The following is a 13,156-nucleotide window of genomic DNA, read 5'->3' as shown; positions in this document are numbered from 1 at the left end:
CCCTCTCATCTCATCTTATGTTCTCATCTTCATCTCGTGCTGTTCTAATCTATTCTATTATGATCTGTTCAGTTTGGGTCTGTTGTGCCCTGTTCTGTACCGCACCTCAGCAATTCTTTCTTAAAGTTACACTCTAGAACAAAATTTGCATGTTGTAACACACAACTCTAAAATCTCTTAACCAACAATTCACCAGACATGTTTTTAAGTTCCAAAGATGGAGAGGACAGAGAAACTTGATTTTTCCAAACAATTTCTCTTGGTTGATGGAGCACAGATGCAGCAGTACTTCAGCAAACCCGCAGTAGAAGGTGGGACCTCAACAATAGCTAGATCTGTAGCTACGGAAACACTTTGATGAACCCACACTCCTATATCTTCCCCATCCTCTTACAATGAAAATGCTCCTGTCAGAAACAAAAAACAAAGATACACAACTTTCTAACTTTTCTTCCTGCCTCCTATTTCCTTGTCTTTCCTATCTATCCACTACTATTGGTTGCTTGTGATTTTGACCTTTTAGGAATTTAAGCTGATGCTACATCTCTTGTGTACCTTAAGACTTAAACCATTATGCATTCATCATAAGTTACTTTGGAGAAGAGCATCAGCTAACTTAAAAGTAAATGTGTATTACTATTTTATGCCTTCGGACACTCTTCCTCGCTGGATCTTATGTGTTCTGGGCTTTCTTATTACAGTGCTTCCCATGTAGTACATACGTTTCGATTTGGTTCCACATCTGTCCTTTTTTTCTCCCCCCAATTTACACTTCTAGCACAGGTGGAACACTTCATCATAATTTAAACATTTATTTTAAACAATGCTATTTGCAAAGACTATGCATCTTTGTGTTTCAGAGGAACAATAGGCTAAATTATATTAAATTAACATATTCTGTTCTAGTGGTGGTAGTGTTGTTGCTGGTGCTTTTTACCGCTGCTGAATGAATACAGAGGGGGAAACAATGTTGGAGTCATTTAGAAACAAATGTTCACGAGTTTTTGCTTAGTCTACTCAGCATATTTCTCATTTTGCAGCTGTTGACAGAATACTTGTGTGCTCAGAATTCTTTCTCCAGCAGAAACATGGCCTAAGTGTATTATGCAAGTGATGATTATTTATTTTGGAGGGTTGCCCTGCAATTGGATTGCTGAGCTCATTACATAGCCTGGTGGATGGTAAAATATTGCCAGGGGGTTTCCAGCTTGAACCCATTGCAGGGAGCACAGCCACCCACTGATAGAGGTGCCACATTTTATTTAATATCATCTCTCTCTCCACATCTCTTGAGTGCAAAAGACTGTTTAAGATGTGGTGATTTTAGTTGTGTTGTTTCCACTGATGAATCTATCACTCTTTCTGTTATACCAAAGATATTATTGAGTCACTGGGACACATTTTTAATCAGCGTCTGATTATTTTCCAGGAACAATGAATGCGCAAGGATTTGTTTTGATGACTTTAGGAAAGAGCAGAATGGAATTGAACAGAATAATAATGTTTTGTGCTGTTAGAGTTCTATGATAGGTTCCAGTTAAAAAAGTGTTGTGCAGTTATGCTATGCTGCACAACATTGCCATCAAGGTAGCACCTGAGAGAGCACCTGTAGGCCTATCTGACAGAGCGGAGGAGGAGGGAAGAGGATTGCATGAGCCAAGGGAGGCTCAGTATATGGTTGGTTTTGAAGCACGTCGCCAAGTCATTCCAAGTATCTTTTAAACACCCCCCCCGCACGCACACCTTTCTTTCTTCCTCAGTTCAACAATCCCCAGGGTTTAGTTATCTGCATCAACAGCCACAAGTCACCCATTTTGTGTATTATTTCACTTTTTCCCCAGTTACCCCACTTCCTGAAGTTCATCAAATAAACAATTCAAGTCAGGAAGTATGCCCTGAAAACTATAGCCTAGTTTATAGTTTTGAGTAGATGTTTTTCACTCTACATAAATATTTTATCGTGGTTCTAAACATTGTGTGCATATTTTAGGGCTACTGTAGACCACACTCAGCATCGCTAGTCAAAATAAAACTGAAGTTGGGCGTCCTGGTGGCTCAGTGGACTAAGGATTACCATGTAATCGTGATGTCCTGGGTTTAAATCCAGTTTGGGACTTTTGTCGTATGTCATCCCCTCTCTCTTCCAATCTTTCCTGTCTCTCTCCACTTTCATCTGTGTAATAAAGGGCAACAAATAAATTGACGATCAGTCCTGCAAGTGGTAGTGATGCTTCTTTTCTTCTTGATGACATTCTTGGCATTCTACGAGTGGTAAGAAGCACTCTTAATCTACAACAGTTTTTTTTTTAGAGGGTTGTTAGTTACAATTGTTTTGGTAAACATGACGTAAGAAGCTTTTTACAATGTACTTACGGACATCTTAGGCTTACGATGCTTTTGGGAAATGCAGCCCATGACTCTCCAATTGCTACAGAGACATTTGATCCCGCAGATGGGAAGAAAACCTGTCTAGAGCAGTATATGCCAGTACAAGTGATATACTGTATATGATTTGGTTCAGACCTGGACAACTGGTTATACTGTAGGAGCAGAGATAACAGTGGGGAGGGTGACCTGATCACACCACTCAATCCTATATCATTCTTTCACTGCCCTGTCTTCAAATGAAATAAAAGTGACATTATACCAGTTCTCTGGCAGCGTTAAGGACCTGGGGGTCCCTTGAACCCTACGTTTTGAACCACAGGTGAAAGCAATTTTGATCTCAAATGATCTTCGTCAGATATACATACATACAGACCTGATGAATACACTTAGCTGCCACTTCATTAGATACATTGAAGCCAGTACCAGGTTGGAGCCCCCGTTTGCCTCCAGAACAGTCTGAAGGCATGGATGCAACAAGTTACTGAAATGTACCACAGGTATCTTGGTCAGTGCCATCTCAGTCATGCATCTGCACTCACACAGTTCCTGCAATTTTTTTGTCAGCACATTCATGCTGCAAACATCCTGTTCCACCTCATCCCAAAGGTCTATTGGGTTGAGGTCCCTGGACTGTGCGAAACAGTGTAGTAAACTAAAGTCACTGTCCTGTTCCTAAAACCATCTTGAGATGATGCATGCTTTATGACATGGACCGATGGGTAGACATGAAGAGAAGCACTTGTTCACCAACAATAATTTTGTATGGTGTGGCTTTCAAATGATGTTCCATTGGTCGTCAGGGGTCTAATGTGTCTATTACACCAACACCACCAGCCTAGACTGTTGACACCAGGCATAGTGGATCCATGGATTTATGTTGTTTACGCCAAATTATCACTGTGCCATCAGCATGTCACAACAGAAACCAGGATTTGTCAGACCAGACAGCATTTTTTCAGTCTTCAGTCATCCAATTTTGCTTCATCTTGTTGTTCTTGGCTGACAGGAGTGGAAAACAAAAAAAAAAATGTCCCAGTACCGGACATTTCACTCTTTTATTCTGTGCATATACAGTATTATTTTGTTCTTATCTATTTTATATTTTTGTATCTTATACTCTAGTGTTTATATTTTCTTATAGCTTTTATCCTTAATTAGGCATCTATAGGCTTGCTCCAAACGACATTTCATTGTACTCGTACAGTGACAATAAAGGTATCTATCTATCTATCTATCTATCTATCTATCTATCTATCTATCTATCTATCTATCTATCTGTCTATCTAACAGCATGGTCTTCTGCCATTGTAGCCAGTTGGCTTCAAGGTTTGATGAGTTGTGTGTTCTGAGATGTCCTTCTTCACACCACTATTGTACTTTGCATACTTTTGGCCCACCTGTTAGTTTGAATGAGTCTTGACATTCTCCTCTGACCTCACTCATCAAAAAGGCATTTTTGCCCTCAGGACCGCAGCTGAACATTCCAGCTGAACTTTATTGTTTATCGCACCATTCTTGGTAAACTCTAAACACTATAGTGGGTGAAAATTTCAGCAGGTTCGGTCGTTTCTGAGACTGTGGAACTGGTACATCTGGCACCAACAATCTTGCCGCGTTCAAAGTAAATAGCGACTTGCCAATTCTAATGTTTAGTCAAATAGTAACTGAACCTCTCAACCCTGTTTGTATGCTTTATGCTTATGCTTTATTGTATGTGACTCTGTCTGGAAGACTGAGCTGTTTTGTGTAAAGGAAGAGGTGGCCACTGAGTGTATACTGTATATACCTGATCAGATGAGGTCAAACCAATGCTGATTAAACCACAGAGGGAGCATCAATCCAATGGGCAGGGATCTTTTTTTCACTGACATTTATAGCTTCCCATTAATAGCATTCCCATGGTTCTCTGGAATTTCTGGAATAACGAGTTTGGAGTTGTCAGTGAATTTGAATGATCTGTTGATGAGGGATAGGAGTATGAATCAGAATCACTTTCTTCAAAGGAGAGAAGAAAGAGAATTTTAGAGAAGAAATGGGGAGATGAGAGGAAGAGAATAGAAGAATAAAAGGGAAGGCAAGAGAAGAGAGGAAAGACTGTTTGTCAACCCTAGGCCGTGTCGTTCCTCAGTGGAAAATCAACAATAGAACGATCCACACCTATTGTTTTTCTTCACCCTCCTTTCTTCACCAAATTCCAAGGAATAGGCTGGACAAAGACTGCATTTTGTGAGATTTATTGAATGAAATGCTCTCAAGATCTTGAGTGAGAGAAACAACAGTTACAGCAAGAGTGCAGTGTGATTTCTCTAACTAAAAATGTGAGGCTGTCCTCATTATATGATAAGGTCTCTCCCATCAGCCAGCTGCAGCCATAAAACCATCTCAAGGGATGAAAAATTTCTAGCCTTGAGGGCGCTTAAGCTGTAAATTGCCTGGCAATTTACCATTTGACCGTCTTTACCTTAACTGTCTAGTCTTAATCATTTCTGGCATCAGTGTAGAACTCTGTGAGCTCTGTGGGCCCTCGGTGTACGGAGGGTCAAAAGCCAAAGAAGACCACCAAGTGCCTTAAAACAAAGGCTCAAAATGTCTCAGCAGAAAGATATTCCTAAAATGTTCAATCCCCAACGATGTAAAGCAAGGTGTGTCCACCTTCACATTTTGATACATGCATTCTCACTCTGACTTAATTCCATTTGTACATTCCCTTCCTCATGCGGCCCAAAACCCACCAGTTGTGGTCCCATTGGTTTCCTGGTGTAAAACAAGAAAACTGCATACTAAGTAAATGGCAAAGCCATCAAACAGGACATGAAATGTTGAGTCATTGAACTTGAAGCAATAACCAGTATCAATAAAATTAATTGACTAAATGTTTTAAAAAAAAAAAAAAAAAATGTATAATGATCTCAGTCCACTAAATCCTTCATTGAATGGTTGGAATGCTTTCATTTCCACACTAATACACAGCTTCATCTCACACAATTTGGCTGGATTTCCAAAGGATCTTCAAAAGAGAGGGTGCAGAGAGGGAGCCAAGAAATCAGTTGAATGTGCTGAGTGTGACACCCTGTGCATCCAGAATTTGCACATGGACAGGGTTTGGATCGTTTCGGTTTGCCTCGTACGATGATCTTCAGAGCCAGACTGCACAGCAGAAATCCCTTTTAACCCAGAAATCCAGGAAAAATGCGTCCTTTCCATCCTGTCAACAGGTGCTGCACAAAGTGTCCGGGGATGTTGTGCTCTGTGTCCCACTGCCTGGCACAGTTCTTAATGGCAATGATGCACCCAAATATCTATAGATATATCTACATATATCTATCTACAGTATATACTGATGATACTGACCAAGGACAGATTCCATCTTATTGCAAGCTTTCTAATCACCAATGCCAACGACTGCATGAAAACTTATTTTTGATTTGACTTAAAATTATTTCAATGATTTTATCGGCAAAAACACAAATTAGCCTAAATCATTTCAGATTTTACTTTTATCAAATTCATGTCCCAAGGGCAGTTTATCATATCACCAGTTTAATAGTGCCATTGTCCAAAACAAAACAGACTTAACACTAGAACCGCCAACATTCCAATACTGCCTAGAACCGCCAGGGGGCATTTTTATCCCCTGCCGCAACAGCGTCAGAAATCGCAAAGATGTCATTCCTTGAAGCAGTTAAGTTGTTCATTTTCATCTATTTTTTTAAATAATAAGTAAGACTTGACAAAATAACTATTTAAAATTCAGTTTATGGGGTTTATTAATTTTACTTTATTTCATTACAGATCGAAAAAAAGGCGCATTTTAAAATGCATTTTAAAATACATTTTAAAATTCATCAATAAATTCATCATTAAAATACATTTAAAAAAAAAAAAAACATTTTAAAATTCATAAATTCATCAATAAACTGTAGGCTACAACAAACAAACAATTAACACATTTAAACAATTTAATTATTGTAGAAGAAGAACATTAAGTAAAAGTTAAAAACAAATTTTTGGATAGTAATTTTGGATAATAACGTGTTGTTTTAGTTACGCTACTGGGAATAAAGAAACGGAGCTCTCTCTCTCTCTCTCTCACTCAGGCAGGCAGGCAGGCGCCTGGCAGGCAGGCAGGCTGGCTGGCTGGCTGGCTGGCTGGCTGGCTGGCGCGGTCCCGGCTGGATAGATCTCCAAACCGTCCCGTCCCTGCCCGTCTCATGCCCAAGCTCGCACAGAAGTTGCAGTGGTTGAGCCGACAATAAACAATATAAATATGTATAATTAGTTTAGCTGAAAATTGCTAAAAGTGTAATGTGTCAAATAAAGAAGTCTGATGAAAAACAAGTGGCTTCCTGGCCGTATGCCTGCGGTGGCGATATGGGCAAGGTGGGTGGTCGCTCTATTGAGAGTAATTATACTATGATATAGATCGTGATGTTTGTTTTATGCTATAGCTAGAGTCACGCATTTTCAAGTTGAGTTGTAGGAGCCTACCTTTCACCAGAAGCCTTTTTTTTTTACGGGGTGGAGGCTCGTACTCCTCAGATGAAGATGATTCATCAGGTGAAAATGAAGGGTCAATCATCTCTTTACATCAGATTCTCCCTCACTCATGTCCTGAAGCATTTTCAGTGCCTCTTGGACATTCATCTTTCTTCTTTTGTCCATTTCTTGTTTTTGCTAAGCTAGGTAGCCTACTGTAAGCCAAAAGACATCTTGACTAAACAATGGGTGTTGCTAGGCAACCGGGCATGGCGCGAATGCTGTTTCTATGAGGGGGTAAAAATGACCCCTCGGTTTATCCCACACCCCCCATAATTCACTAGATGATTAATAAAACCATTTTATGAAAAGTCATGAACTGAGAGATGTAGGGGTTTTATTTTAACAGAGTTTCATGCATTTGAAAATGCAAGGGGGGTAAAAATGACCCCTTGGCGGTTCTAGTGTTAAAGTACTTGCTGGAAATGGATCAGCAGAAAGACAAATGTTTTGAATAAACCTAAAAAGGCACTGCTCAAATCCTCAGTGCGCCCGTCGAGTAGTCCATGCATGAATAGGAACATTCAGGCATGAACCCCAGCTCAAATGTGCAGATCTTAGTCCATGCAAGACTACACATGTCACCATATGGTAAACTTCAGAATGCATATATCACTAGCCTATATATGCATATTTTTCAGCTTGTTTCACTCGCTCAATGGCTTAGATGTGTTATGGTTATTAAGTAGTAATTACATTAATGTATCTCCTCAGACCTTTTCTCTGCTAAAAACTGGTGCAAACATGCTGGAAAACTATATTTTATCTCAAAAGAACTGCGCTGTCATCATAGTTAAGTCATGGATTGTTATAGTGTCACCGGAGGAATCCTGTCTTTCCAGAATAGGTTAGTATCGCTTTAAGCTGTACACCCACTAGAGAGAAGGAGAGCATTGTGAAAGTTGGGGAAAAGGTTTTGAAGCAGGCAGAAGTGAATTGTGAGATTAAAAGAGAATAATGTTCTAGTTCTCTAGAGCACAGCACTAAGTGACCTACTCCTGATGGGGTCTGAGTGGTGTGTGTGCGTGTTGATGTTTTGTTTTGTGTGTGTGTTTGTGTGAAAGGGGTGAGGGGTGTTGTTGTCACATTCTGTCAGCTCTCTGAAGGTCTTAGCCTGGAGGAATACCTGACAGCCATCTGGCTGCTGTTTTGTTCTGTGACATCACACACACACACTCACATACACACACACACATACACAAACAGGCGCATTGAAACATAGCCTGAAAGAGATGCACTAACTCATGTTTATTTAAATAACTTGTATTTGGTTCAGAGTGTATTGTGTGGTATGCCTTGTTGCAAATCCAATTTCCAGGACAGGGACAATAAAGTCAGATCTTGAGCTTGCACGTGAACTAGTGTGACCTGCAAACAATGTCACATTTGTACTTCATACTGCTGTGGTGTCCATCTATGGTTAAAAATGACCAAGCTGTTTAGTGTTTGCAACATGTTGCAACATCATCTAGCAGTCCATTATCCCAGGAGGATTACTCTAGTGTTGATTTATTTTAGTAATTATTCACATGTTCAACTGGTCCTATACCATTGTCTTCCCCTTGTATCAATGTTGTCAACAATGGGCTTGAGCTAGTTAGTAACTTCAATAATATTCAATAGTGAGTTTTAATTTCATACCAACAATCATTTTGTCACAATAGGTATCACATTTTTCAAATGTGGAAACATCACTGGAGTGAAACTCTTCAGATTTCGTCAGAGGCACTGTTGGAATGTGACATGACTTTTATGGATTGATAATACTGACCAAATAATGACTGTGATACATGTGGATAATAATATGGATACATTTTTCAAAAAAGATGCAGAGAAAATGAGCAGCCAGCACTCAGGATTTGGTTAGTTTGTAGGTCTGGGATTCTGTGCTAGAAAACCTTGTTTAGTGATTTGGAAATGTAAGTATTAAATATGTAAGGGATAATGCCCTTCAAGGTATCCATTATCAGGAATTAATGGACGACGGTTGCCTCTGCAGAGTCCATTAATTCCTGATTATGGACACCTCGAAGGGCATTATCCCGCTTATACCATGGTCACTTGCCAAAGAAAAAAAATGAAGACCATTAATTTATATTTTCATGCGTTTTGTAATCAAAATCTAAAGTTTTTCACAAGCCATAACTCAGTTTCCCTGGTAACACCCAAGGGTTTGACTAATACCTGGAACAGTCATTACCATCCCATAAGGTTCTTATGCAATGGAAACGTTGTTCACTTCTTCAGTAAATAGGACGAACCTTAGATAGGACTTGGCAGCAGGAGATATTTCTAGTCCGCTCAGCTCATAGAACCCTTTGGCTCAGCTATGAGCCAGAAAGCTAACGTTATGCTAGCAACATTCAAAGTCAATAACATTGCGTACGGTTGACAAACAGTAAATATAATTTGACAGTATGTTTAACAACAAGACTAGCTAGCTATCCAGCCATGTCATTGTCCCCAAATCAATATCAAGATTTTCACGAACAAATGACAGAGTAAACGGAGGCTTTGATTGCGTCCCTGTTGCTATGGTTACTCATTTCAGATACAGGCTGATGCTACGTAGCCAGCGCATTAATTTAGAATGGTGAACAGACAGTTTCACTGGAACTACTTAGTAGGTGTCTATTATCAGGAATTAATGGACACCCTGCAGCCAGACCATGGTATAATGTGACTTAAATATTTGTTTCAATGAATAATGCAGCCCTAATGTCAGTGTTACTTTCCAGGGGAAGGAGAGCTCAGGGCCTGAGGAGTTTGCTGTGAACCAGTATGAGAATTCAGTCTACCTGTTCTGGATCCTGGAGGAGCTCCTGCAGAAGTCAGAGGTACCGGGTAGGGAGGAGATGGGGTCAGGGGTCACGAGCCATCACCACACTGCAGAGCAGAAGGCCCTCCTGGGTCACCTGGAACACCACGTCCTGCTGTTGTCCGATGAGTTCCCCCTGTTCGCCCTCTACATGTGGAGGTTAGGGGGTCTCCTATCCTGCTCAGACACCGCCTAGGATCCCCTGTGCTCAAGGAACATGCATCCGTAAATTCATTTTTGAGGCGTTTCTACATCAAAGCAGGGTTCCTACACAGGTACGCAAAGTCAAAAAAATATATAAAAAATACATTTGATAGCTTGGTGGGCTCACAGTTTTGTGAATTGCACTAAATGTCCCGAAAAGCATGGGGATAAACTGTTCAGCCTGAATATATAAATGCCTACACTTTTTTGTATTGGTGGACCCAATGTCACTTCACATGCTGTGGTATCTCTTAATGTGAACAATATGAAAAGCATAGCCACAGAATGCCACACGGACCATAATCTTCAAAAAAAATTTAAGTCTGCAAAAATGTGGAATTTTGAACTGGAAATAAGAAGCCTGTAAGACAGAATTGAGGATTTGACAGATTTTTGCCTTTGATGTCATATATTATCTGTTGAAACGGTCAAAAGAGTCAAATCAGGGCTTTGATTTTGTTAAACAGAGTTTAGCAAAACTTGTCCATATGATATTTGGGATTTTTGAGCCCTTCAAAATCTTCAAATCCAGTTGAGAAACAACTGGGAAAATTGTTATTCTGAAGAATATTCCTCAGGTATTGAGCGTTTAGGCCTAGCTGACAGTGATTGCCAGCCAGCATACATCACAGTTATCATCGACCCAAATTTTCAAATCCAGTCAAGAAATTTCCGTCTGGGAAAAGTGATGACTGCTGAAATAGAGTATGTGTAGGAATCCTGTCAAAGGGCTGCCATAGAAGTTTCTTTCCAAGTCAGAGACGACTCAACTGACAGTAAAAACGTCAGGACCAACTAGACTGAAGAATGCCAATGAGACGTCCGCATGCTTTATTCACACCGTTACCTCAGAACTATATCTAACAGTACTGCCTCGGCTGAGCTCCGAGAAAATACTTTAGTTACCAAAATATTATTCCCACTGAGATATTGGGGACATAGAGCAAGTCAGCATGAGGAAATAACCAAGACAGAACAATATATTTTTAATGAGAATTTTTTATCTGTATAAAGGCTAAGTGGAGTTTATGTTCCAAGCACCCACCATATCAGCAGGAAATATTGCCACCAAGAAGTATGTAAAATGTTAGGCGCTTGTGTTTTAATTTGTTGTTTCTATTAGTGTCATGTCTTTCAGAACTGCACAACTGAGCAAAAAAATAAATCCCAAACTTCTCTCCTCTAATAGTTGTTTGCTCATTCATTCCACCATTGATTGCTGTCTGTAATTGGGTAATGAAGAATAGCTTTTATTCACAGCAAAAGTATTTAACTGAAAAAAAAAAAAAATCAATTAAAGTAAAACTTTTATCCCTTAAAAGTTGTAGAGTGATTCGACATTGAACCGCTGTCTTTAATTGGGTAATGAGGACTGTCTCTTGATAGAGGAAAAACTAGGGAAAAGTATTTCACAATGACAATGAAGCCAAACGCTGTCCTTTATACTTTTGGAGTACTAATTGTTTTTATTCCCCCTTGAAGCTTTCAGTAAGTGAGTAATGAGGAGTGTCTAATAAATCCCATATTCTTCATTCACTCAAAGTGTCAACATTATTCTTCATCATTGACGGCTGATGGCGTATTCTAAGTCAAAGACACTGGTGTTGTCTATATGGGAGATGCCTGTGTCCTGCAGGGGTCCAACGCAGGTCTTGAAGTTGAGGAAATATGCCAAAAGTAGGTGGGGAAAATGGTTGTTCAGTCCCAATTCATGTATAACAATACATTATTTGTAATTGTAGACCTACTTTCATTCCACATATTGTGATGTTGCGAAGAATAATCATCAGACCTAGACTAGCGCTGAAAGATATTGACAGAAATTTGAATCGCGATTATTTGACAGAATATTGCAATTGCGATTTCAACTGCGATTCATAGCATTACATATGTTTTTCCTGTCATACATTTTTTAGAACTCTAAAATTGTTTAAAGAAAAGTAATTTTGTTGAAAAAAAAGAAATGTCAGTGCGCAGGATTTACTGAGTTTAAGTCTGATGAAAGGTTTTGATTCATGGACCAAAGATTACCTGCAGCTCTAAAACACACAAATCCATTTTGGACCAAACTGTCGCTGCTGCGATTTGGAAATTGCAGTTCATATTCATGTTCATATTGCAATTTTGATTAATTTTTTTCAATGAATTGCTCTGCTCTACCATAGAATGATGTGGCCTGACAGACATACTGCCCAACCATCATCATCATACAATGTAATGAACAGCAACCAAAATCTTCAAATCGAGTCAGGAAATATAAGTCTTGAGAAAGTGTAGAATTTTGAAATGAAAAATGTGTTGGAACCTTTTATTAGTGGAGTCTATATGGGAGACGTCTGCTTCTTCATGATGTGAACTTGTTGGCCCTTCATCACCCTCCCTCCTCTCCTCGAGAAACCGAGGACCACCGTCGGCGATGATGTTCTCTGCCCTGCGGGTTATTTGTGTGTGCAATAATGGCCGAGGCATGAGCTCAAATGGCTGCAGCGCTAAATAAGTTTCCTGATGCGTCATGAATTACCAAAGGCTCACGGGTCCCAGTTGCTCCGATAGCCATCGCTCCTATTGTGTCTGCTCTGGGTTTCTGCCCCTCTCTGTCTGTGATCTCCTCATCTTTCATATCCTGTTGAGAGCAAAGCAGGGAGAGGCCCGCTGGAGAAATAAAAACGGACTGCTTTTACGTGCATAGATGGTTAATGTGCCTCAGCGGGGAGGTGAGTCTGTCTCACCATGCATGGGATTGACAGGGACAAACATGGCTGCCTGCGTCATCAGCAGAGAACCCCGATGCTCTCGGCCTTTGTGCAAAAGCCCACTGTTTCATCTGTGTGGTTAAAGAAGACGGCATGCTATGATGAAAGCTCTGACATATGTTTGAAAAGAACATCACTTCTATTTATTTGAATTCTGCAGCTGGTGTCTTTGTCTGTCAGCACTGATGCATGCTTTGTTCATAGGTACCACATGGCCATGTACTCTCACTAGTTTAAAGACCATTTAATGAAATTAAATGAAAAATAACATCTTTATTTTTTTTAATTTTTTTTTACCTTTTTGCCGATGTTGCTGGACCTAGTGTTCACCTGTTCACCATTACAGACCAATAAAAAGACCAAAAATGTTAATTTCTAGAAATTTTATATCAAAATTAACTGACCGTCCCTTTGCGGTAAAGAGAACATGTCTGTTGATGACTCATCCTGCACTTTC

At 39.8% G+C, this 13,156-nt stretch overlaps 1 protein-coding gene across 1 annotated transcript in view; it reads left to right on the top strand.

Moving 5' to 3' along the window:
* mei4 (meiosis-specific, MEI4 homolog (S. cerevisiae)) overlaps positions 1 to 9,938 on the top strand; it is a 57,408-nt gene extending 47,470 nt beyond the window's left edge. Inside the window, exon 4 of the mRNA XM_071531759.1 lies at positions 9,663 to 9,938. Within this exon, the coding sequence (XP_071387860.1) occupies positions 9,663 to 9,938 (276 nt within the window). The remainder of the gene's footprint in view (positions 1 to 9,662) is intronic.
* The last annotated feature ends 3,218 nt before the right edge of the window (positions 9,939 to 13,156 follow it).

This window comes from Centroberyx affinis, unplaced genomic scaffold (genome assembly GCF_046629955.1).
Source record: "Centroberyx affinis isolate AG114_WGS23_722 - 3 ecotype Tasmania unplaced genomic scaffold, CSIRO-AGI_Caff_v1 ptg002127l_1, whole genome shotgun sequence".
NCBI lineage: Eukaryota > Metazoa > Chordata > Actinopteri > Beryciformes > Berycidae > Centroberyx > Centroberyx affinis.
The sequence above is the reverse complement of the archived record's forward strand: the minus strand, read 5'-3'. Positions and strand labels throughout refer to the sequence as shown.